This window comes from Microtus pennsylvanicus, chromosome 9, assembly GCF_037038515.1.
Source record: "Microtus pennsylvanicus isolate mMicPen1 chromosome 9, mMicPen1.hap1, whole genome shotgun sequence".
In the NCBI taxonomy this organism is placed as follows: Eukaryota; Metazoa; Chordata; class Mammalia; order Rodentia; family Cricetidae; genus Microtus; species Microtus pennsylvanicus.
The window spans coordinates 106055067-106083045 of NC_134587.1; the positions used below are offsets into that span (position 1 = coordinate 106055067).

General features: G+C 38.7%; 1 protein-coding gene across 2 annotated transcripts; it reads right to left on the reverse strand.

Annotated features, from left to right (window-relative positions):
* Positions 1-2333: 2333 nt before the first annotated feature.
* On the reverse strand, positions 2334-27979 carry LOC142857874 (uncharacterized). 2 transcript variants are annotated; one of them, XM_075986942.1, is made up of 3 exons: positions 27842-27979; positions 9914-9994; positions 2334-9706 (listed from the first exon to the last, which is right to left on the reverse strand). In XM_075986942.1, exons 2-3 carry the CDS (start codon positions 9945-9947, stop codon positions 8253-8255), a joined length of 1488 nt encoding a protein of 495 aa, XP_075843057.1. In that variant the 5' UTR covers positions 9948-9994; positions 27842-27979; the 3' UTR covers positions 2334-8252. The 2 variants fall into 2 exon arrangements, with proteins under 2 accessions (XP_075843057.1, XP_075843056.1); XM_075986941.1 differs by having other exon boundaries at positions 9914-10040; positions 27842-27973.

Here is a 27979-nt window from a genome sequence, read left to right on the forward strand (position 1 = left end):
ACTCTGTAAATACAGTATCTCACTGTATAGGAAAATTTATGAATGGAATAAGTGTGGTAAAGCTCTAAATTCTTCCACTTTTCTTTAAATGTGAAAAATATCATATAAAAAAGATACTATAATTGTGAACTATGTAATAAAGGTTTTTACCATCACAGGCATCTTCAAAGATGCAAAACAACCCTTATCAAAGGGAGATGCCATGGATGTAAACAAACTGATAAAAAAAGATTGATTCCTCTTTACAATTAGACCAAATCATAAAATTAATTCATACAAATATAAAGTCTCAACAGTGCAGTGAATGCGGTAAGCCTTTCACATGTGCCAGTTCTCCATACAGGTAGGAAAGAAGTCATACTGGAGAGAAAGTCTTTGAAGGCATTCAATAAAGGAGTTTATGCCTCCTGTAGGAGAGAAGAGGAAATTGCAGGCATAAAGACTGATTGACTGAATAGGATGAAGCCTGTAAAACCCTCAGGATCCCAGAGTGATGGTGACTCCAGATGACATCCAGGTTGTCAGGAGATCCTGAGACTTAAACAGAACTCACTCTAAGGCTGGGGCAATCAGGCATTTACAGAATTGTGGAGTATGGAGAAATTGTTAGGGAGAGAACTTTGGGTTTGAAAGCCAGAGGATCAGATGACCCCAAGAGCAATGCTTGGTGTGAGGACAAGCTGGCTCCTACTTCACTTTCTATATTCATTCCACTGTTGTGGGTGGGCACCCTTCATTTCACTCTTTCCTTTTATTAACAACTACATGTAGCTGTCAGTGACAGCACCCAGCAGGTTCCAACTTTGTGGTTCCCACTTAGACCTTAAAACTCCTCAGCACCCACCCTCTCAATCCCAGAAACCTGCCTGGCTGGCAGGAGTAAAGATATTCAAAAGAGATATTTATATCTTACCATATGACTAACAACTAGTGAAACAGTAGACCCCATGAAATTCTTATTTCCTTGGGAATCTTATTCTGGAAAAAGACTGAGTCCTCCTGATGAGAATGTGTCTACTGAAGAAACATTTAATCCTTTTTTTGTTTTGTTTTTTTGAGACAGGGTTTCTCTGTAGCATTGGAGCCTGTCCTGAAACTAGCTCTTGTAGACAAGGCTGACCTCGAACTCAGAGATCCGCCTGCCTCTGCCTCCTGAGTGCTGGGATTAAAGGCGTGTGCCACCACCGCCCGGCACATTTAATTCTTTTATGATGACCTTGCAGGAAATACAGGAACTGAGAATGTGGGAAGGTTTTAGAGATTCATTCATTTAGAAAATTCATATGGCTCCATTAGGTGACTTTTGTAAATATTTTCCTTTCTATCTAAACCTGATAGGACCCCAAAGAATGAACTTTTTATTTTACATTTATATCATGGTTCCAAATAAGTCAAATTGAATAAAAAACATTTTCCATTTTCATCAATAATTTTTTTGGGGGAGGGGGAATGGTCTTACTATAAATCCCAGATTGGCCTGTAAATTATCTCTAGACTAGGATATAGAGGACATCAGAGAGCTCTGCCCAGCTTGCCTCCTGAGTGCCTCCAGGTCACAACTGGATAACTTGGTTCTATTAATTGGCTTACTAATGATGACTGGTTGAGCCTGGTTGATTAGGGTACCCAGGACACAGGTTCTAGTTCTAACTCTAGTAACAGAAGGCCCCCATCAAATATAGCCCTCCTGTCTTAAAGTCTGCTGTTTAACAAACATGAGCAATATTGTTTTGCCTTCTCATTGAGTCTGTTATAACCTATCAAGGGACCTGGGCAGAGTTCTGTCCTTATTCCACAGATGAGGAAGCCTAGACTCAAGAGATAAGTGGGTTTTTTTTTTAAATATAGTTGGTGTGAATGCTCATCTTACCCATCCTGTCATTCTAATGCTTCATTAAATGAAGCTGAAGTCAACTAAGGCGGGCATGGTGACACAGGCCTGTAGTCACTGTACTTGAAAAGTGGGGGCAGGACTTTCAGGATTTCAAACCATCTAAGGTGATAATGGTCAATGAGTTAAGGCAGGAAGACCACAGAACCAAAGATTTGCTTGAGCCAGTGTCCACAGTCTTCACTGTTGTTCCAGAACTTTGGGGTCATGATACCAGAAAGTGTTAGTTGAAGTATTTATTACCCCAAGTTTTCAATTCTTGATGTTACCTGTTGAAAGTCACCGAGGTCACTTCTTGGCCAGAATCTTGTTGCAGAATCTTGGCCAGGAGTGGAATTCTCCTTAAGCTGGGAGACTTAGCCTCAGGCAGGGATGACCTCCTAATTGCATATTCATTGCAACATGTTCAGCCATAAAACCATATACACACAACCAACAGAAATGGACTCAGCAGGTTTTATTCAGATATTTATGCATACCTAATCACACATGCTAAACAAGGAAGAAATCAGAAGAATTTGGGAAGGGATGGAGAAAGGACAAGGAAGGGGATAACTGATGTAATATATATATAAATATGTATTTATGTATGTGTTTGTGTATATGTATTAGTGTTATTTTGTTTGTAGTTTAACAAATAAAGCTTGCCTGAAGATCAGAGCGCAGAGCTAAGTACTAGAGGTCAGGCTGTGGTGGCACACATCTTTAATCCCAGGACTACTGAGACAGAGGTAAAGGGATATCTGTTAGTTCAAGGCCACTCTGGGCTACCTAAGACTGAATCTGTCTAAAACAGAACCAGAACTCACACAAAGGTTATCCAAGCACTTAGGATCTGATGCCTTTTAGTCCAGCACTAGGGAGGTGGAGATAAAAGTTATATGGTTGGGCAGAGAGAGGAATATAAGATGGGAGAATACAAATCAGTTCAGTCTAGGCAGTAAGTCTGAGTCTTGAAGAGGCAGGATCACACTTTCAGTCAGAGCATTGGTAGAGGTGAGAACTCTCTATTGGCTGACCACTCTGCTTCACTGATCTGTCAGCTTCCACCCCCTATCTGACTCTGAATTTTTACTATTAAGACCAACTAAACTTCATGCTATATCTAGAGCCCACTTTGAATTCACAAAAAAGCCATTTGCCTGTGGCTTTGCAGCTACAGGCAGAAGTCAGAGCTACAATATGCCAGAGTGTAGCTGACTACGTTTTCCTTTCTTGTCTCATGGTGGGCTTTCGCTGATCTCCCTTCTCAGGCTGCTGCCTTGAAATCTGGTGATCTATTTACTGTTTTATGTAGTGGCAGTCAGCCTTACATCTTCATTGTCGTCATTGGCAGATTTGGTAAGACAATTCTTTTTAAGTTTGAAGCCTGTCCCGGAAGAAGCTCTTGTAGACTAGGCTGGCCTCTCAAACTCAAGAGATCCACACGCTTCTGCCTTCTGAGTGTTGGGATTAAAGGCATGTCTCATCACCACCCAGCTCAATTGGGAATTCTTAAAGCAAGCAATTAGTTAAAGGAGAAATTTTATCCATGTTAAAAAACGGGACACACAATTATGAAGTTGGGTTTCTGTATGTGATGTGGGATTTCCCTCTGTATGCTTGAATACCATCAATGAATAAAGAAACTGCCTTGGCCTCTTGATACAGCAGAACTTAGGTCGGAGGGGAAAACTAAATGGCATGCTGGGAGAAAGGAGGCAGTCAGAAGGATGCCATAGATCTGCTGTTGGAGATAAATGTGCTGGAGCTTGGCTGGTAGGCCACGACCTTGTGGTGATGCACAGATTAATGGAGATGGGTTAAATTAAGATGTAAAAGTTAGAATGAGAAGTTAGAACTAATGGGCCAAGCAGCAATTTAATTAATAATTTCTGTGTGGTTATTTTGGTTCTGGGAAGCTGGGACAAACAAGTGGCATTCCTCCTACAAATATGAGATATAAATATGGCCAATTAAATGAAGAAACAATCAACTTACCCCAAATTGATATACTGCTAATTATCATTTTAATAAGCCTTGATGCTGCTTTGATAATTCTTAGTTTATCTCTTAAAAAGTTGCTTGGTATAAATGCCAAGATACAGGCCTTAGAAAAACTTAATAAAATCATATAAAGATCACAGAGGTATTCAAATCCAGACAGAGGAATTTAACACAGAACCATTTTCAGCATTGCATTATGAAGTCTGAGAGGAACAGACTAATGTTTTCAAATAATCAACCTTAATAAATCCAGTAACATTACAGGAATTGCCAAATGATAGAGGCTGTGTAGGAGCTTGTTGGACTTCTGTGGCAATGTTAGATTTAAAGAGACTCAAGGAAGTAATAATCTCATATGGCATGCATTAACCTTTTGTGAAGCAGATGTTAAACTTGTGGGCAACTTGGAATAGAATTATCCCTCAAGTTTGGAGAGACTTGTTTGCAGCAGTCTTGGAATCTGGTCCACAATTACAATGGAGGACCTGGTTGAAAGTAGAGGCTAAGACCATTGAACAAGAGAACTAGAGCTAGGGAAATTTTCCTATATCAAATTAATGTGAGTAGGGGATTATACTACTACTACTACTACTATCATAGAAATGCAATACCTATATTATGGCCATATTCTGGCTTTATGCTATGTAATAACTTTGAATGCTTGGGACAGAATTAAATAAGTAGGAAAGAAAATTGAGCCATTAACTAATGTCATACAAGGCCCAAAAGAAACCTTCTATAATTTCTTAAAAGATTGATATTAGTTGTAAATAGAATACCAAATTTAGAAGCTGGACAAATAACAATTAAATCTTTGGCCTTTGAAAATGCTAATTTCAATGCAAAAGGAGACATTACAATTGAATTTCTGGCCTTTGAAAATGCTAATTTCAATGCAAAAGGATAACTAGGACTTTAAAGGCAAGATCAGCACCCTTGTAGTAAAAATCTTAGACATTTGTGCAAGTTCTTCATGTAACTTGCTTGTGCCTCCAAACATGATCAACCAAATCACAAATGTGTCACTTTCATTTGATAATAGATTTCTGCTATGAAGGCCCTAATCTATGACTTGCTTGGTCAGATAGCACCCTGCTCACAATGAGTAGCTCAGTTTGCCTGGTAAGACTGGCAAAAAGGGCCATTGTCAAATTTTCATTTTCCAATAAGGTCAAATAGTATGCCAAGATGTGTCTCTGAAAGAAAGGTATCTGCAGAATGGTGGAGAGCTTTGTTCCAATGTCATCAAGTTCTCTTCCTTGATACAACTACAAGGGACCACAAAAGGCTCCTAGCTGCCATTCTCATTTCGAGTACCATTAGGTCTGCTGAATCATATGATCTAAGTGATGGAGAAAACTACACAGCAGCATGGACCCATTGAAGTCCTTCTGCTCTTCCAGGAACCAAAGTTAGTAGAATTTCAAAATTCCAAATTGTAGGTGGAAGTTTCTGCCCCACTCAGTTCCGTAACAGTTCAGTTCCAAAGAAACACACAGAGGCTGATATTAGTTATAAACTGTTTGGCCTATTAGCTCAGGCTTACCACTAACTAGCTCTTAAAACTTAAATTGACCCATAATTCTTGTCTATGTTTAGCCATGTGCCTTGTTGCCTTTTATTAGTAAGGAATTCTCATCTTGCTTTTTCTGTATTTGGTTGGTGAGTGACTTTCTGCTTTCCTTTCCCCAGAATTCTCTTAGTCTGGATACCCCATCTATAGTTCCTGCCTTGTTGCTGGCCAATCAACATTTTATTAAACTAATAGAAGTGAAAAATCTTTTCAGTGTGCAAGGGCATTATCCCTTTTTTCTTTTCAAAACAAGAACTCTGAATCTAATCTTCTTTGTTTAGCTTTTTCATGTTATCCATAACAACTTGTAACCAAAACCCTAAATAATGACAGACATACAGAATCTACTTTGGGGAATGTATTCTAAGTTACTTCCATCTAATTGAGGGCACTGATAATCTTATGAGAACCCAAAGAAAATTTAGGATTGTGGTCATCCTGACTGGGGTATTCTGTGAGGCTAGCCAACAGGTTTGAGGCTGTTTTGGATATAGAACTCAGAGGAAACTGCAACAGAGGTACTCTAAAATGTTGGAACATCTGGACAATCCCTTTCCACTGGAGAATTTTCAGGGGTCTCCCTTGATCAAACCTTATTTTTTTTTAACCCAGAATGAACACACAGCCTCTCATTTTCTGTGGAAACAAAAGCAAAACTTTTTCTCCAAAGTAACATATATTTGACTTAAAATTTGAAGTTAAGGCATTTTCAAAATATATAGGTTGGATTAATCTAGCAGCATTTATAATCAACTGTCTTTTAGCAGTTGTTGCTTCTTCCTTTGCAGTCAACTCAAAGACAACACAGTAACATACAATATCCAGATTCTCTGTGTATTTTCCATCTTTACATGACTTTAATCTTTTGGTTTTTTTTTAATTTTTTGTTTCTTTTGAGACAGGATTTCTCTGTGTATCTTTAGCTGTCCTGGAACTTACTCTGTAGATCAGGCTGGATTCTAACTCACAGAGATCTGCCTCTGTCTCCCAAGTGCTGTGATTAAAGATGTGTACCACCATGCCCCACTACTCTATCTTTTTTTAGGACTTTATCTTTTTTCTTTTCTTGCTCAAACCTACATATATTTTTAAACACATTATAAACCATTTAGAATTTTTTATCTGAATCTGTCTTTACTGTATCTTTATATTTTTCTGACCACATGAATCTTGATTCTGCTAAGCCATACGGCTAGGATCAAAGCTCCAGCTTTGTTGGCTGGACCCACACCATTTCTTAGCTTCATAGTGGAGGTACTGGTGGGAGGCACATTACTGTCACAACTTTGTGGAGTTTGTAGGTCCATGCTACAGCCAGGAAGCCTGATGCCAGCTATTCATAAACATCATTTAATTGTTTGGTGATACTGCTTCTTAAAAGAGCCTCGAGGTTTTTTGCCACTAACACTGAGTTAAGAAGCGTTTCTTAAAGGGGCTGCAGGAGACTACAGGAGATAATACAGTTACCAAGAAACTGCACTCGACTCTATTCTTATCTGTCTAGAATTATTTTTTTTAAAGCTTTCTTAGTGGATTCTTATGTAGGAATTCTTGCCAAACCTTTGGGTGCCATTTTTAGATGGAAATTTCTGTCCTGTCCAGTCCTGTAGCCATTCAGTTCTAAAAAAATCACACAAAGGCTTATATTAATTATAAACTCTTTGGCCTGTTAGTTTAGGCTATTACTAACAAGCTCTTACACCTTAAATTAATCCATAATTCTTGTCTATGTTTAGTCATGTGGCTTGGTACCTTTTGTCAGTGAGGAATTCTCATTTGCTTTCTCTTTATCTGACTGGTGACTGACTCTCTGTTTTCCTTTTCATAGAATTCTCTTAGTTTAGTCGGCCTGCCTATCCTTTCTGCCTGGGTACTGGTCAATCAGTGTTATGTTAAAATAATACAAGTGACAAATCTTTTCAGTGCACAAGAGCATTACCCCACAGCATCCATTCACTTGGTATATGGGCAAAACTAACACACCCAAGAGAGGATTGTGCTATCTGAAGAATCTAAACAGGCCCAGTAAACATTGGCTTCTTTCTTGATGGTAGAAGGACAGGTGCAATAACTTCTCTTGTCACCTTAGAAGAAATACTTCTGAATTACACACAACCCTAATATTTCAATGAGGTAGAAGTTCCTTGAAGTTTGGCTGGATTTTGTCCCATCCTCTGATGTGCATATGTGCTATCAATGAGATCAAAATGGTTGCTTCCTCCTGCTCACGTCGTCCAAACAAAATAATGCCATCAAAATAGTTCACCAATGTGATATATTTTTGAAGACAAAGGTGATCAAGATCCCTTCAATTTAGTTTACGACACAGGGAGGGTGAGGCAATATATTATTGATGTAAAACTGTGAAGAGAGTACAATGCCATCCTTCCTTCTATAATTTTAACTGGATTGGTTAGTGCATAATTAGAAATTGAAACATTTAGCTTTTGCTGAAATATTAATCAATACACAGACTTGTTCTCAGAATGTGTTTTCATGTTACTTACAATAGAACAGTTAGGAGTGGGCTTACTTCACATTACTTATTATTGGCCACTTTTGTTAGTCAATTAAACCATGCTTTTTATGCCTTAATGGAAAAATATGTTTTTTGTCCCTTATGGATTGTTTTTGTTCCTCATACCATCAAAAAAGAAGAACAATGTTTAGAATGTGATGATAATAGTTCTACGCAAAGTGTTTAACACACTGATTACATCCATAGAGTTTCTCTCCTCTGTGACTTCTTTCAAGCATATGAAGACTACTCTTCTCCACAAAGGCTTTGTCACATTGATTACTTTAACAGGGTTTCTCTCCAGCATGAATTCTTCCATGACGAAGAAGATACTGCTTCCTTGTAAAGGCTGTACCACACTGATTACATCGATATGGTTTCTCTCCAGTATGAATTCTTTCATGATTCTGAAGCATGCACTTCTGTGTAAAGGCTTTACCACAATGATTACATTCATATGGCTTTTCTCCACTATGAATTCTTTCATGCCTGCGGAGATTAGACTTCACTGTAAAGGCTTTATCACACTGATTACATCCATAGGGTTTCTCTCCACTATGAATTTTTATATGGCTGTGAAGATAACTCATCTGTACAAAGGTTTTACCACATTGACTGCATTCATAGGGTTTCTCTCCAGTATGAATTATTTCATGACGCTGAAGACCTCTCTTCTCTAAAAAGGCTTTACCACACTGATTACATTCATAGGGTTTTTCTCCAGTATGAATTCTTTCATGTCTGTGAAGACGTCTCTTCTCTACAAAGGCTTTACCACATTGATTACATTCATAGGCTTTCTCTCCAGTATGATGATTTCTTTCATGACAGAGAAGATAACTCCTCCTTGCAAATGCATTACCACATTGTTTACATTCATATGGTTTCTCTCCAGTATGAATTCTTTCATGCCAGAGAAGAAAAAGCTTCCTTGCAAAGGCTTTACCACATTGATCACATTCATAAGGTTTCTCACCAGTATGAATTCTTTCATGTCTGAGAAGGGTATACTTCTCTGCAAAGGTGTTACCACATTGATTACATTCATAGGATTTCTCTCCAGTATGACTTCTATGGTGAGAGACAAGATTCTTTTTCAGTGCATAGGCTTTACCACACTGATTACATTCATAGGGTTTCTCTCCTGTATGACTCCTCTTATGACAGAGAAGATTCTTATTTAGTGTATAGGTTTTGCCACATTGATTACATTCATAGGGTTTCTCTCCAGTATGAGTTCTTTCATGAGCACGAAGATAACTTTTGCATACAAAGGCTTTACCACATTGATTACATTCATAGGCTTTCTCGTCTGTATGATTTCTTATGTGAGCGAGAAGAGTCTTCTTCAGTGTATAGGCTTTGCCACACTGATTACAAACATAGAGTTTCTCTCCAGTATGACATCTTTTATCTATTTGAAGGTAAGTGGGACATTCAAAGGCTTTTTCACACTGATGGTATTCATACCTTTTCTCTCCAGTTTGCGTACTATGCACTTGTTGAAGACTGTGACATGGAAAGGTTTTATAAATTTGATTATATTCATAGTATTTTCCTTCCAAATGACTTCTCTGGTGGACTTTAAAAGAGGAATCAGATGTAAAGGCTTCATCATACGGATTACATTCAAAGAGATCCTCTTTATTATTGGTTGTTTCGTGTGCTTGAAGATACCTTCCATGACTTCTAGAAATTTGACCATGTTCTTCAATACTATGGTCTTCCCATTTATAGCCTAAAATATAGTACCAGAAAATGTATGTGACATATTACTAGAAATTAGGCACAGTTGAAATTACTATATTTCATGAATCTAAGAAACATGCCTGATTTATTCATGGGATTCTTCCTCTTTCATATTTGAAATCACAGAGCAGCACCTAATCTCCAAGAAAGACTTGTACTCTTAAGTTAAAAATTGACAAAAAGTTCACATTCTTACCTATAGCAGTGAGGTTCCAGTAGGTTTCTAGCATCACATCTTTGTAGAGATTCCTCTGGGAAGGATCCAGCAAAGCCCACTCTACATGAGTAAAATTCACATACACATCCTCATAGGTCACTGCATCCTAAAGTATCCCATATGTGATATAATAAATGAATGTTGACACTGAAGACATTCTAAATGTATACTTCAATGAAGACATATTTACATAATTCAATATGTTCATTATATTTTGTGACATGGGCCCTTAAATACCAACTCAATTTAAAGAAAAGGGATAAGCAGGAAGATGCCTTCCATATGTGCCCACTGAAGAGAATATAGCATTACAGGAGAAATGCCTTATAATATACACAGAGAGACATGCAAACAGAGTGATGACAATATTTAGTGTCCATCTGTAAAATCTTTCAGAATAATTAAATTCAAAAAAGACTAGACAATCTGGCCCTGGTGGTGCACTCTCTAATACCAAATCTCAGGAAGCAGAAACAGCTGAAACTCTGATTCCAAAACCAGTCTGGTCTATATTGAGATTTCCAGGACATTCAAGGGTACAGAGAGCCCATCTCTAACATAAAATCAGAAAAGACTCAGTGGCTCACTCAAAATTTCTCCATACACTTAAACATTCACTATAAATCTGTACTTTTCTATCATAACCTAGAGTGATCTCTTTTAAACTGTAATACTAATAATTCCTAGGAAGGAAAACATTTCTACAAAGTTAGTTACAGATAGATGAAAGAGATCTCAAAAGCACTGACAAAGTAAATGTGAGTCTACAGCAGTAAAACAACAAAAAGTAATGAAGTATATAAATATGTATCAGCAGGTAAAATCACCTGTTGGTTTTGAAGTGGTCTTAGCTCAGCTCCCAGCATTCACTGGAAGCTCTATTCCTAACTCCAGGTCAAGAGAAACCAATGCTTGTATCTGACTTCAGTGAATACCAGGAAGATCAGTGAAACACATCCATGTATGTATATAGTCAAAAGAGTCAGACATTTGAAAACAACTTAAAAATGTAAAAACATATACAAAGTTAGGGATAATGTTAGACACCTGGAATTCAGTGAAAAAAGTTCACTATTAGATGCAAGATTGCATTCATACTATATCTGATAAATGACACCCCCTGCCAAAGTTCAAAAGTCGTGATTTGAGTATAATTTAGCACAACAGCAAGAGTGTAACATACAAAAACACATCAGATAAGATGCACCTAAAATATTAATATAAAAATAATAGGAAAGAAAAATGGATTAGCAAGGAAAAACAATTGTTTCAATTTTACCTTAAATTATTTAGGAATGGAGTCTCTAGTGGAGGTAATGATGTGTCTACAAGAGAAGGGGGCTGCTCAGTTTCTACCACACAAAGAAGTGTGGTGAAAAACACAGAAATCTTCCCCAGAGACTATGTTCTCCAAAAATGCTTCTATTCCTCAGTCACTAATGAAAGCCTACACCAAAGACAAATGCCCAGATTTTTCATTCAACCCTCGATATTGTGTCACAGGTCATGATATACTGACAGTCAAACCTTGATGCAAAATTTATTTAGCCTAATTTCAAAGATCCCCATGGTCTGTAACATTCCCTACACTGTTGAAATGCCCAAGGTTTCTCTTGACACTCAAAGCAATATCTTGACTGTGACATCTTGCAATATGAAAACATGAATTAAATCTATTCACCAAACAATGCCACAGACTACACATTTCCCTTTTTAAGAACTAAGGAAAGATTGGAGAATGGCAAGGTGGAAACCTGACAGGGCAAATGCCAAATCCTGCAGCTCTGTGTCACACACCTGGGACTTCCGTTTCAAAGGGCATAGATGACTATTTCTCCTTGCAACTTCTCATACATCTCTGTCTTTTGACACTTCCTACATGCAGATTCTATGACACGTGTCTCAAAGTTTGCATATCTTACAATGTTATTACCTCAAAATGCAACATAGACTTCATCTCATAACTTCATGGAAGGAAGTCTCACAGTACCAGCACTTGAATTCACAAGCTCTAGACCCAATACTAAGGGTACAGGTATTATTATCATTAATACAGGGTGTCCTTTAACTCTACGTGACCTCAAATAACTTGTGTAATCAAGATAGCACTGAACTTGACCTTCCTGCCTTAATTTACAAGTCTTAGGATTAAAGGCTTTACCCACCACTGTGAGCTTTAGGGCTGAAACATTTAAAGAGTTTAGCAGGGCTTCCTTGTTAAGTGACAGACAAAAGGAAATAAAAGATACATGAGAGCTGAACACACTTGACAAAGGAAATAACAGGTACAAAGACTTCAAGGGGAACGTGTCTGACAAACCACAGCATTGAAGCACGCTTAAAGCAGTGCCAACACAACACTCGGAAAAACTGTGCATCTGGGAGGAGCTGGTTTTCCAAGGAACCTTACTATCAGGCCTTCAGTTTTGAGAATAAATACTGTATATAAGAACTTGACTAATTTGTTATTTGGATCTCTGGCACTAAGTGATTCAGTGGTTAAAGAGCTGTTTCTGAGGATCCAGGCTGATTGCTTGACACCTGATGGACACTCAAGGATCAGAAACTCCAGGGCCAAAGGATTCAATGCCTTCTTTCAGGATTTTTCAATTGCAGACATGCACATGGTACATGGACATACATGCAGGCAAAACATCCATATACAAACCATGAAATATTAATTCACAAATAATCTGACTGCTGAGTCAGAACATGAATATTTGGAGAACTAGGGATATTGTCGGTGATTAGAATCATAACACCTGAGTGTTTCAGAGGTTAGTAGCACTTGATGCTCCTCCAATGGACCTGGGCTTAATTTCCACTATGCATGTGGTTGCTCCTGACCACCTGTAACTACAATTCTACTCTTTTTTGATCTCCATGGAACCAGGCATATACATTATACACAGGCATATAAGCAGGAAAACCATGCAAAAGAGGCAAAATGAGAATTAAATTGCTACTAAAATGAAAATGATTATAGAATCTGAAGATGTAACTCAGTTGGTAGCATACTTGTCTAGCACACATGAATCCTTCAGTCCAATTCATATTACATAAAGGGGACAAGGATATTGTGGTAGCTTAAAAGAAAATGCTCCCCAAATGTAGTGGCACTATTTGGAGGGGTGACTTTGTTGGAGGAAGTGTGTCGCCCAGTGTATCAGATCACTTCCTGATCCCTTCAAGATATACAACTTTCAGGTACTTCTCCAACACAATGCCTGCCTGCATACCTCTTTGTCCTACCATAATGATAAAGGACTGAACCTTTGAACTGTAAGTCAGTGTGGTGATGTCTTACTTGTATTCTACAAATAAACCTTGACTGAAGATCAGAGCCTCTTGTTAACCATAGAGGTCTGGAGGTATGTACAGACATATATAGTTGGGCGGAGAGAAGAATATAAGACAGAAAGAGACAGGAAGTCAGCTGCTGTTTTGGCTGAGGACTTAGCAAGGTAAGAGATAGCTGTGGCTTGCTCCTTTCTCGCTTTGATCTTTCAATCTTTGCCCCAATATCTGGCTCTGAATCTAAATTACAAAGACCAGTTAGAACTTGAGCAGCAATTGGTGCCCAACTTTACAACATGAATACACAAAAGAAGCTGCCACCTGCGGCTTTGCACCCACTGGCACATGTGGGGACGCCCGCTAGAGTCATGACCCCACTGGCTACGTTTTCTTTTGTTTTTTTCCCCAAGCTTCTGAATGAGTTTGGGATTTTCCTACAATAGTCTCCAACTGCCAATCAATCTCCAGAAGCACCCAGGCTCCTAATTCACAGAACTTAAACACCCTAGACCAGTTCTACTGCCTTTGGGTAGCTACCACCACGCACACTTCTTCTTCACAATCCTGTGTATATTTTTCCAACAGCCAGTTCTGTCTACCGCATGGGTTGTGGGATTTCTATGAACCACCTCCTTGAGCTGCTTCCCCAATAGGTAGCTGCCTTGATGCTTTCTCAGGCTACATGCTAGCAGCTGCAGCTGTCCTCAGCCAGGCTGTGCACTGTGTTTTCCAATTGGATGGGCTATATAGTGGCAGCCTCACACTCCATCAGCATATTTGAAAAAAATTGGGAATTCTTAAAAGGCAGAATTAGTTTAAGAGTTATTTTTCCAGCATTAAAAATGGAAACACAATTACACTGGAGAGTTAAGTCTGCATGATTATACAATACATGATTTAAAACTGGAACAATTAAACCAATTAAATAAAGGGATAATCAACTTGCTGGGACTGACATAGTATTTATTATTTTGATAATTCTTGGTCAATTTTTAAGAACATTGGTTGATATTTGTGCCAAGATACATGCCTTAGAAAAACTTATTAAAACAGAGAGATATTTAAATCCAGACAGAGGAATTTAATAGAGAACCAATTTTAGCATTGCATTATAAGGTTAGAAAGAATAGTCTAAGGTTTTCAAACAACCAACTTTAATTTATCCAGTCATCTTACAGAAATAACTGCCAAATGACAGATATTCCCAAGGCTGTGCAAGAGGTAAACGGACTCCTGTGGAAATGTTAGATTGAAGGAGATTCAAGGAAGCAATAGTCTCATATGGCATGAGTTCACCTTTGTGAGATTCAAGGAAGCAATAGTCTCATATGGCATGAGTTCACCTTTGTGAGATTCAAGGAAGCAATAGTCTCATATGGCATGAGTTCACCTTTGTGAGATTCAAGGAAGCAATAGTCTCATATGGCATGAGTTCACCTTTTGTGAGATTCAAGGAAGCAATAGTCTCATATGGCATGAGTTCACCTTTTGTGAGATTCAAGGAAGCAATAGTCTCATATGGCATGAGTTCACCTTTTGTGAGATTCAAGGAAGCAATAGTCTCATATGGCATGAGTTCACCTTTGTGAAGCAGATGTTCAACTTGTCATCAACTTAAAACAGATTATCCCTGGGCTGGAGAGATGGCTCAGTGGTTAAGAGCATTGCCTGCTCTTCCAAAGGTCCTAAGTTAAATTCCCAGCAACCACATGGTGGCTCACAACCATCTTTAAAGAGATCTGGTGCCCTCTTCTGGCCTGCAGACATGCACACAGACAGAATATTGTATACACAATAAATAAATAAATAAATAAATAAATAAATAAATAAATAAAGATTATCCCTAAAGACTGGAGAGACCAGGCCCCCATACCAAATTTGGTTCATTCATTTCCTGTCATCATGGAGGAAACTCCTTTACAGATCAATTAAAGAACCTAATACCTACTGTAAGAAAGCATACTGCGCTGGAGGATAGAACAGCTGTAGAACAGAGAACAAAAATTTAAGGAGAAATCATAAAGTGAGTATGCTCGCAAACTTCTATAAATTAACAAAGAACAAAATTTAAAATATGAATAAAAGACCTTGCCATTTAAGGCAGAAAATGTAATACCATTCACTAACAATGAAATTGACAAATTATGAGTAGAAAGTAAACCTTGCAAAGAATGTGCAGTAATTTTTTAGGCAAGATTAACAACAAATATCACAAATGCAAGAGAATTTAATGTATAAAGAAAACTAGTTGGATCTTTCCCACATTGTATAGGGCATACCAATATCTAGTGCCCCTACATTCTATACCGATGCAAATAAATCAGAAAAGACAGGTTATAAATCAGATATGTTGCTCAAATCCCTTATGATTCTCTCCAAAAGTCACAATTATATGGTATTCTCATGGTATTAACGAGAATCTCTCAACATAGTTACTGACACATAATATGCAGAAAGATGTTTTATATAGTGAAACCACTGAATTTATACCAGACGATACAGAATTGACTTTATTATTTATTCAGTTAAAAGAAATAATCAGGAATAGGAATCACCCCATATTTTATAACACAAATCCAATCCCATATGTTTTTCCTGGCCCTCTAGCAAAAGGTAATTAAGAAATTGATCAACTATTGATAGGAAATGTGCTTAAAGCTTCAGAATTTCATAAAGAAAGATCATATAAATGGCAAAGATAAAAAAAAAAGATTTTTCTACCAGTTGGCAACAAACCAAGGAACTTAAAAGTAAATATCCTTCTTGTTCTTTATAAAACCAAACTCCAATACCTGCAGGAAGAAACCCAAAGAGTACTCAAAGGAATGACATACAGCAAATGGATATCTTGTTTTGTAGAATTTAGAAAACTAAAATATATTCACCACACCATTAAAACCTATTCAGAATTTCAATGGACTACTGCTTTAAGTTCAGAAAAGGCTGATTTGTTAATCACACATTTTCTGGAAGTTATGGGCATCATGGTTATACCTCTACAAATTAAGACTGATAATGCTCCCACATTCTAAAGAAATGAAACAGGTTTTTTTTTCTTTTTATAATATAAAGCATATTACAGGTATACCACACAATCCTATAAGGCAAGCAGTTATAGAAAGATCACGAATGGAACTCTAAAAGATATGCTAGATACAGAAAAAGGGGTAATAAAGACCCCCAGAAATAAATTGCACAATGCTTTACTAACTTTGAATTTTCTAAATGCTAATGAGAAAGGAACATCAGTTGTGGAGAGACATCAGATAATAGAAAAAAACTATAGAATTAAATCAGCTGGGATACTCTAAACATGTGTTGTCCTCAGAAGAGAAACCAGGACATGTGTTACATTGGAAAAGACATTTTGCTTTTGTTTCCACAGAAGAAAAACTATCGATAGCATAAAAACTGATAAAGATTTGATTTGAACAAGAGAGATCTCTTAATTAAAAGTGAGAATAGTTAATCAAACATGCCCATTCAAACAAAACTAGCAGAGAACACTAACAAATGCTTTCCATTTGATCAGACATAATTTGTCATAAAAGAACCTCCCCAGGGGGCTGGAGAGATGGCTCAGAGGTCAAGAGCACTGCCTGCTCTTCCAAAGGTCCTGAGTTCAATTCCCAGCAACCACATGGTGGCTCACAACCATCTGTAATGGGGACTGGCGCCCTCTTCTGGGCTGCAGGCATACACACAGACAGAATATTGTATATACAATAAATAAAAAAAAAAGAACCTCCCCAAAATTAGGGCTGGGGAAGGGTTTTGTTTTTGTCTTTTCAGGAGAATGAAGGCATCCAGTTAAGTAATCTGAAGACTACTGGACAAATAAGACATCTGAAGACAAAAGATGAATATTCCAAAAATAATGTCCCAAGAAAAAGAACAGATTGGCCTACTGCTATATCACATTTCCAACAGAACAAAATTTTATAAATGTTCCCAAATGTATGCATCTGCTGTTTTCTACAGACACCTAGTGCAAATGGTCATTTTGTAGGCCTAATCCAATAAAATACATTAAAGCTGGCTTTGGATTTGGAGTGTGGCTCTCTCTTTCTCTAAATTCAAGAGTGTTTGTTAAGGCAAAATTCAAAATCTCTGTTTCATGTCAGAAAAGCCAACTGATATGGGACAAAAGAAAAACTAAAATTAGGAGATTATTTTCTTGCCAATAAAAATGTCATAATCTTTGACAACTTTTCTTAGGGTATATATATTATCTCAAAACTTGTAAGATACACACACACACACACTAAACTTTATTCATGTAGTAACAGTCATTAGAAATTAGAGAAATAAATAATTCTAGAAAAAGGCTTCATCTAACTTCCTGTACATAACTTTGGATTTGAATCTCTATCAAGATACTAGGAATTTAGGTTTTGTACTGTATATGTATATAAATAACTAAGTATAGTCCTTTAACCTTTTTGAGATTTGCTATATATGACATCTAAAATATTCAGGTTTTCTATAGTGAACTAAGAGCATGTCTACCAGTGACCGTTGAAGTCTACAAAAGGAGGATTCATCTCCACAATGACAATTTTACCAGGACTATGATAACACTACACTATGCTGAAATACATTAACTAAGGATTGGCTTTGGACTACAAACTTCTCAGGAAAATTTTGAAATGGCTAGCTAAGATGATCCAGTCATACAGACTACTTTAGCCAGGACCTGAGACACCCTGCACTTTCCCATTATGCAGAGACTGGACAACAAATGATATAGCTACCTCTCCCAGGACATGATGTTTAACCCAAATTTTTCTTTTGAGAATTACCTAAACATGCTGCTGCCCTCAGTCAGCAGAAAGTAACTTTAAGAACATGACATCAATATTCCCAAGAGGTAGGGTGGGTGGTTTTCAGTCTTTCATTGGGTTATAGATATTTGTTATTGTTTAGGAGGGTTGGTTACACGTTGCTATTGGTAATGGTCAGAAAAAAAGCGAACAAAGGAGATTAGATTCAGAGATCTTGTTTTGAAAAGAAAAAAGATATAGACATAGGATATAAGGGTAGATTATTAAGTTTACTCTGAAAAGACAAGGGGGATATAGAAAGAAGATAAAAAGGTAGATTATTGAATATACTTTTAAATAAAAAGCAACTACTTGTTTTAAATATTTTACATTGAAATGGATCTTTGTATACTGATACAAATTAAAGACTATTTTTAGTACATACTGTATACACATTTCTAATCTTGCTTAGTTATTGTACCTATTCAACTCATTTAATAATGTAATGCAATTTTTTTTTTGCCCTTGAAAGTCATTATTACCAACTACTTAGGATGATAAGGATATGCAGGTTAGTTACCAGCTACCTATTACAACCAAACTTGAAGTCATATTAGGTATATTTCAAGGTCAAACAAGATATATTTTAGATAGACAGGTCATCTTCAAACAGTTCTGAGATCTATAGGATATGACATTTAAGATGTTTTAAAAATATAGGTTCTTTTCTTTTTCTATGTCAATGAAGCATATCTCTTCCTGGCAGCACCAGTCTACTTCAGAGAAAATGATGGGCATTAAGAATCTCCACATGAAGTTTACTTTGTGGCAAAAGGTAGCCACTGGGAAAGAAAGTTGTCCTGCCTCAAATGTTGACAGTTTGCTATACTAATTGGACAAGCAGGACACAAAATAAAGGACTGCTGAACTTTCCCAATACAAGGTAGGATAGCCCTTCAGAAGATCCTGCCTCACAGAAAAGTCTGTCATATGTGCTAGGCCTGTAGGGCAAAGAAGGGTGCCCTAACATTGCAGAGGAACCATGGATGATTGTCTAGGCTACCATCTGTTTCTGTCATTTCTCATATTCTTTGGATGTGGCTTGCTTGTACTTCCAGCTTATTTAGGTAATATTATATCCATCTTAGGTCTCTGATGGAGTTGAAGATTTTATAGCTATAGTTTTCCTTGTTACCAGATTCAGAAAAAAAAAATTCACTAAAGAGTTATAAAGTGTATAAGGTTGAGAGACATTAAAAGATAGTTTTGGTAATACAAATTAGAAAGTAAATTATGTACAACCTTTTGGACTCATCAAAAGAGGGTAGATATACAATGTTTTCTCTGAACTTGTTAACTACGAATGAACTAGACATTGTTGATATATTTCTTATCTGTATTATACATAGTTATTGTATACAGTTTTTCTTATAATAACCTTTTTTTCATTTTACACAAAAAATGGGAAATGTGCTATCTTGTTTGTACTCTACAAATAAAGTTTCCCTGGTCAGAGGGTAGAGCTAGCCAATATTTCATCACAGAGGCATGGGTGTCTGTATAGGTAGACAGGAAGTGATATGGCTGGGTAAAGAGAGCAATACAAGGTGGGAGGAGATAGGAAGTTGGACATTATTTGGACTGGGAGCTGGCAAAGAAGAGTTAACTGTGGCTTGCTCCTTTTTCTCTATGATCTTTCAGCACTTGGGCCCATATCTGGCTCTGGATTTTTATTATTAAGACCCATTAGAACTTGTGCATCAAGTAAGCCACCACAAGTAAATGTTTTTCTTTATAAGAGTTATCACGGTCATGGTTTCTCTTCACGGCAATAGAAACCTCAACTAAGAGGGATAGGGATGCCGGTCATCTCAGCACTTGAGATGGTAAGCTGGAGGGATCAGAAGTTCAAGGTCCTTCTTGGGTACACAGAAAGTTTGAGGTCAATCTGGGCTATGAGATCTTGCCTCAAGAAATAAAAACACAAAGAGAATCACACAAGACTATATCCCAGGATAAAGAAGAGCAAAGCATTTTGGATACATGTCACAAAAGTGTTACGAAAGCTCACATATGTGGAATGGGTATTGATTTTAATTCTAGTCAAAAGAATTGGCATCCTCAGTTTGTGTACTAAACTCTTGTCTTCAGCAGACTCCATATGCACATTCACAGCCGAGTTTACAGTCTCCGTAAACTGTTTAAGTATAGCTACAATGAAGCTTCAGTTTCTGAATGTTATTAACAGCAGAAGACAGACACATGTTTATCCTGGAGGAAGAAGACTTTTAGAACGTCCCAGGAAAGGCTGGACCTAAAGGAATAAGGAATTTACTCTCCATAAGTAAGAGTCCGTAGGATCAAATAAACTGTGCTGGTTTGTGGAGTTACACCCACCAGATCACTATATAATATTCTGGCTCTGAAAATGAGGTATTGAGTATTAGGCTAAACACTGCAGCCTGTAGAACTGAGGGCTCAGTAAAATTAACCCTTTAGTGAAAGGTCTTTGTTAGATAGGCATGGAGGCCTGACACCTGTGATCTTACTAACTGGAAAGTGGAAGTAAGAGAATCAGAAATTTAAGGCCAGCCTTAGGTCCATGAGACCCTATAGAAAGTCTCTCTAATGTAACACATGAAAATGCCAAATGATTAAAAGGAGCTCTGGGAGAAATGGAGAAAGAATGCCACATAAAAGCACTTCAGCTGCATTCTACTAATTATATATTTGTTAATACCTATTCATAGCTTGAGTTATTCATCACGATTTGGATCAGGTTAGTATTGAACTTCCTGCACCTGCTTTCAAATGGCTAGGATGACAGGTCTGAGTCCTCATGCTAAGCTAAATAAATGTAGTGGTTAAATCAAAATATGATACAGAGATATATGGCAACTTCTTGAAGAAAAGCAAAAGTAATATAAAAGTGACAGATTAATTTCAAAATCCTTTAACTCTTGCCAATGAAAGGTCTCACTGTGACTCAGGAATCACTACTTGGTCTCCTATTAGTATAGGACAACTTTACATTTTAATTCTGAAGAATGCACTATAGAATTTGCATAGCATATGTCCTGGTGAGATTTTGGTCCTATATGAGGAAATAGTGTTTCCTGTATTTGGAACAAGGTCTCATTCTGTGCTGCAGACTTGCCTCAAGCTAGAGACCTCCTGTTTCCACCTTTCAGTTTCTTGGATTGCAGGTGTTGAGTCATCTTGACCGGCTGAAGAAAATTCTGTATAAAAGCTGATGTGGCAGCAGACAGTCTATAGTGTGTGAAACACTCAGTTGTGATTGCAAGCCCACAGGGAAAAAGTAACCAATGTGGCTTTGTTGCTCAGTCAATATGTCCATAAGTATATAAAATGAATATGAAGCTCTTCAAACAAAATACATCCAAAAGCGATGAGGAAGAACAGTACATATTTATCAAAGAAATTATCTGCCATGATAATGTTTCAATTTCCAACATCTATTTCCTAAACACAAGCGTACCATCATTTGTAAAAGAAACAACCTTACAGGTTGAATGACATGGAGACACTGATAGTGGAAGATGTCAATACCCCACTATCACGCATGGACAGGCCAGCCCCACAAAATCTAAGCAGAGAAATACTAAAGTCACCACATGTTAAAAAACCAAATGTACCTAAGTGATGTTTACAGGGCATTTCACAAAAACACAAAAGAATACACATTCATCTCAGCATTATAAGAGGACCCAAACCTTAGCACTGATTCCATAATAGAAGGGCCATTCAGGATGTAAAACTCAGCATATAAACAGCACCACATGCCAAAATTAAAAACAAAGGACTAATCCATCCAAGTCCATAGTTAAGAAAAATACTCTAAATGAACTAATTTTACTTTTTACCTTCTGCAGTTCTGCTTCTGGCTAACTGTTCCCGTTAACTGAAGTATGTCAACCCAACACATGGTTTTTATACTTAAAAGCTCATCCTGAAAGAGGCATAGGCCTGGCTACACTGTAAAACCACACCTCAGAAGTCTTCTCTGGTGAATACCTACATTTCTAGAGATTTCAGAAGAGACCTCAGAACAACAGGGCTCTCAGAGCCCTTTGGAGGAAAGAGAGGTGCAATGGTCAGGGGACAAATACCAGGTGGGCAACCTGAGATACCAGAGGTCCCTAGGTGTCTCTGTTAGCATTGTCATGCTATGGAGAGGTACCATGACCATAGAAAGTCTTTAAAAAGGAAAACATTTAATTTTTATTGGCTTTCGCTTCATAGGCTTAGTTCTTTCTACTCATGACAAGATAGACAATACCCAATAACCCTAGAAACAGAAGGGGAAATTGAATTGCATGGCTCAAGCTGCCAAGAATCCTGTTGCTCTGCCAATCACCCTGGAATGTGCCTCTCCTGCCTGTGAAAAAACCTGGGACCTCTAATTCTCATGTGTCTGGTTCTTCCAGAGAAAGAGGTCTACACTGTCTTGGACCTGCAAGGTGCATTCTTCAGCTTCATTGGCAGTGGTGAGACAACCCATCTTCTCGTTTAATGGACTGACCCAGTGGGCAACAAACCTGGACCTGGTGCCCCAGGAGTTAAAAACACTAAACGCAGAGTTCCAGCTCTTCCTTCAAAGGTTTCCTGGGAAAATAGATTATATCGGGATGACTGGGGAACTCCTGCAATTAACAGATAAAGTTTAGACAAGGGTCAAAAACTTAACTGTGCATACAAACCTCAGAGTTCTGGCCAGGTTAAAAAGAATAAACATGACAAGAAAATAAATAAATAAATAAAAACTTTAACAAAACTCTCATTAGAGTCTACCAAATAAGGGGTAGGTGATCAGCCTCCTTCCTTTGCTTTTCTTTTGCCAGCTGTACCTGATGTAACGAAGGATTATATTTGAGAAAAATCCCCATTGCTTCCAAAGCTCCGAGAACAACAGCTGGCAGAAGCGTTTAACCTTTGCTTTTTCAGGTCACTACAGCTCCTCCCTTCCCCCCAGCCCTCCACTATGCTAGAGACCCAGCTGACCTCCGAGTCTACCTACACTTTCTCCTGTGCCAGTCCCGGGTCAAGCAAGAAACCAAAGTGACACTGGAACTAACTTAAAAACAACCCTAAAGGGTGATTCTCTCCACTCCTACGGCAAGAAGAAGCCCATGAATCCACCATACCCAGGTCAAAAAAGCAGATGCCATATTTGCTGCCAAATGCATTTTCTATGCACTACAGACCCCTTACAATTAGGTTTCCTTGATCCCTAAGTCTCTTCCACTTCTTTGTCTACCTCCTCCCTAATCTGATAAAACCCCGCTGTTCTTAGACCTGGACTTGGGAACTAAGACAGGTTCAGGAAAGGTATTACCTAATACAACCACAGAACAGTAACTCATATTCATTTTTACCTCTGCTTACTGATGCCCAGTTTAAATGTCAGATTGTATTAAAGAGAGGAAAGATATGAGAGCTTATCTTTTGAGGTAGAAATACAGAGTATATATTGTGGCTGGGCCTCTGGTCGTCAGAATAAGGGAGTTTCCATTCCAAAGATTAGGTCTGTGAAACTGAGGCTTCCTGGAAAACTTCATTAAAAAGATTCTGGCCTATAGAAAACAGGAAATCCCTGCAGAATCAGTCTCTATGCCACAGGAAGGGACTATGCAGATGGTCTTAATTGTTTCCACCCACACATAGGCCAGGATTGCTAGTTGTGCTAGACACCAGGCCCAAATCATATACTTCATAAGGATAAAAATTAACCAGACTGTCAGCCAATTGGCTGACAAGACTAGTGGAGAGTGGGGACAGGGCAAAGCAATGTTGTTCTTCATGGGCTAGGGCATCAGGATAATAATATTACCAAAATCCTAGGGCTGACTGTTGAGCATGTAACAATGGTTTGACTGAATGGGCCTCTTCTGATGCCTAAAGAAAGATTGATCAGGATCTGATGGTAGCAAAAGTTTCCACTTCTGAGTTAAATCAACAGTTAAATTCCATTATAAAAATCATCCTACAAAACTGAAAAGATTAGACTGACTTATCATGACATAAAGTAAACTATGTACGGTTTGGAAAAAAAATCCTGTTGTGCCTATGATAACTGATCAGGAGAAATTTAAAAAAAATATTGCCATTGTTAGGGAAATGGTTGTTGATACCAGTCTCCCTTCTCCTTGTCTCACAGGCTAACTATACTTGTTATCGGCACTGGCGGGGCCTTTAATTCCCACACGCACTGGATTAACAGTGGAGCCCTGCACCTTTAACCAGAATAGGAGGAGACAATGGCTGACTCATTAGCTAACTCCAGTGAGAAATTTAACAGATCCCAGACCTCAGTAGACCCAGAACTTAGGATAACTGAGTCCGTGATGGAAGTGCCATTCAGGCTGTAAAACATCATGCAGAAAGCATCACCTGCTAAAAATAAAAACAAAGGTCTAATCCATCAAAGGCCATACTTGCTGGAAGTCTTGAAGATGTACTAACCTTGCTTTTTAGTCTGTCGTTCCACTTCGGCTATCTTTTCTTGATAACTGAAGTATGTCAACCCAGAACAGGTTTTCTGGCTTAAAAGCACATCCTGAAAAAGTCTCAGGGATATACTGGGATCAAGAACAACCTGTATAGTTCAGCCCAGATAATAAGGACTCTCTATTGGCTTAAACACATACCCCAACAATCTTCTCTGGTGAATATCCCAAAACAAACACATCACAGAACTTTCTCCAAAACTGAACACATACTCAGACACAAAGCAAGTCTCAAGAGATGTAAGAAAACTGAAATAGCCCCATGCATCCTATCAGACCCCCACATATAAAAGTGGAATATCAACAGCATTGTAAGCATCAGAATGCTTTCAAACTCATGGAACCTGAACACCTCTCTAATAAAGTGAATAATGAGTCAAGGTAAATATAGAGAAGTGAAAGACTTTCTAGAAGTAGCCATGCCACAGACTGAATGTTTTCTCAAGAAATCAGTCCAACTGGCTGCTCTTCCAGGTCTTGAGTTCCATTCCCAGCAATCACATGGCTGCTCCCAATCATCTCTAGTGAGACCTGATGCCTCAACGGAAATAAAGGCATACAAACAGACAGAGCACTAATATACATAAATAAAGAACTAACCTTAAAAAATTATTTCTAAAACTATGACACCCACAAGATTCATCCTTTACCTTCCATTTAGTTTTACTTGATTTGCTAGGACATGTACAAAACACAGAGAAATCATGTGTCAAAATATGACTCTTGTAATGCGGTGAAGCACTATAACCAACTCTTTTAACTGAAGGAGTGAACACAGTGATAGAAGGTTAGTTAATTCTCATCATGAAAGGAAGCATCACAGTGTGCATGCACGTGGCTGAGTGTTACATCCTGATACACAAGCAGCCAGGCAGAAGGAAACATGTGCCTCGCCCAGAGATTGTGAATCCTCAAAGCCCACTACACTGACACACCTATACAAACAAGACACATCTAACCCCACAAGGGCATAGCTCCTAATTTTACACAATTTCACTAATTGGGGACCAAGCATTCAAAGACAGGAGCCTGGGGGTGTTCAACAAATATACACCATTACAGAAATTCAACCTAAGAAGAAAGAGCTCTAAAGGAAGAGTAGAAAATTAAGCCAACGAGAGAGGAAAACACAGAAAGAGAGTTACAGAGAGAGAAAGGGACAGAAGGAAAAAATTTATTTCCTTCAAATGAGGAGCACCAACTTGCCTAGCTGGGTTACAGACGTCCTTAACATAACCTTCCCTAGCCTATCTAAGAAGAGATTAAACAAGCCTGTATCTTTTCTCTGAGTGCATGGCATTATCCCTTGCGTAAGTCTGTATCTTTTCTCTGAGTGCATGGCATTATCCCTTGCGTAAGTCTGTATCTTTCCTCTGAGTGCATGGCATAATCCTCCCCTATCCAGTTCCCTCAGAGAATCCGGGAAACCTCAGCACAAGTGTGTTGGAAGGATGGAGGGAGTCAGTCTCCTTGGGCATAAGTGTGACTATTGCAGATGACGTGGTCTGGAGCTGCATTTCTAACCAGGTAGATGTGCCACTCAAGGCCCAAAGGTTTAAATTTTTACTTCACTGTTTTGGGACGGAGATTGAGACAAATAACTACTGTATACTGTGTGCATCCACAGCTACCCTGGAACAAGCTCTATAGACCAATAGATACTGTGTGCATCCACGGCTACCCTGGAGCCAGCTCTATAGACCAATAGATACTGTGTGCATCCACGGCTACCCTGGAGCAAGCTCTATAGATCAATAGATACTGTGTGCATCCACGGCTACCCTGGAACAAGCTCTATAGACCAATAGATACTGTGTGCATCCACAGCTACCCCGGAACAAGCTCTGTAGACCAATCTAGCCTCAAACTCAGAGACCTGCATGCCTCTGCCTCTCCAGTGCTAAGATAAAAAAAGCATGGAACTATTTTAACAAATTAAACCCAAGAGTCTTCAGTTCCAGAAAACATAGGGAGTCACAAATTTTTCTGATCACAGCCCAGACCACACTCAATTGAGATGGCACCATGCACATCTTGTGTTTGGGGACTGCAGAGGTGGTGAGAGACCTGAGGGACAACACTGACTTCCACAGCAACAATCCGTGTGCGGACTCATCCATCTCTGGCTGGGGTCACGCTTCCCCAGCTGTGTGGGGCCTCCCTGCCCATCCTCTCCCAGATTTGTGCAAACCTGACTAAAGTGCTCTTTTAAAGGAATTGCTGTAACACTGCATATTTAGCCTTGGAGAGGTAGGGATCACACTGAGAACTGTGCCTAACGCAGGATGGGCTCACCATAGTAGGGAGCTGGACTAACAAACAGTAGAAAGAACTATGTGGTAGCCGTCATCTTGGCTATTATGCCAATATTATATTATAACAATACAGAATTTGTGCTCTAGATACAACAAAAAGACAATAAAATATCTAACCATTTATGTTACCAACAACAGAAATCCCATGAGAAAAGGTCATCAGGAATGAAAGCACAATCAACACATGACTGAATAAAGACTTCACACAGTGAAACCTTCTGTCTTCTAACTTTGAATGCAACTGTAATAAAGAATGGACCAAACTTGGAGGTGGTGGCACACACCTTTAAACCCAGCACTTGGGAAGCAGAGGCAGGCGAGAATCTGTGAGTTTGAGGTCAGCCTGATGTACAGAATGAGTTCCAGGACAAGCTACACAGAGAAATCCTGTTTCAAAGAGAAAGAGAGAGAGAGAGAGAGAGAGAGACAGAGAGAGAGAGACAGAGAGAGACAGAGAGACAGAGACTGACTGTACTGTCTGGGAAACAATAAGAACATCAAAAGAACATGAGAGCAAACAGAAAAAAAACATAACTAATATAGAGTCAATTTTGGCACATGATGCCAGGAAACCCAGGATGTCGGGACTTCCTGACACCAGTGGCCGAACCACCATGGTATCTAAGTACAAATGCATTAACGTCCTGCACAGAATTAACAGCAGCGGGATCCTACACCTGAATGGTCAGGGCCAAGTGCAGTACCTCTAGAAGACACTAGAGTGGCCAGAGAGCTCTGTGAGTTATAAAATTTGTCTTTTCCTTGGGATTTAAACAAACAAACAAACAAAAAAAGCCTTGCAGCGTGACTAGGATGTTTTCACTCAAAGGCTCTGCTCCCATGTCTGCGCAGGCTCATTCTACAGAGCGAAGTCATTCAGTGATCCTGATTCTGCCTGGGAATCTCAGGGACCTCAGGGGACCAAAAGAAACGATACCGGGCACCGAGCTGCGCTGCCTGCTCGTGCAGCTCCTCTCCACAGGGGGAATACAGCCTCTCACTGACCATGGCGCTGGACTCTCCTCACAGCTCCCAGCAGCAGGGCACAGCACAGCACAGCACACACGGATCACGAGAGTCTCCTTCCGTCCCAGGGAGGCTGGAGTCCGTCAGCCTGAAACACGGTGGGCCGGAAGTGCCCGC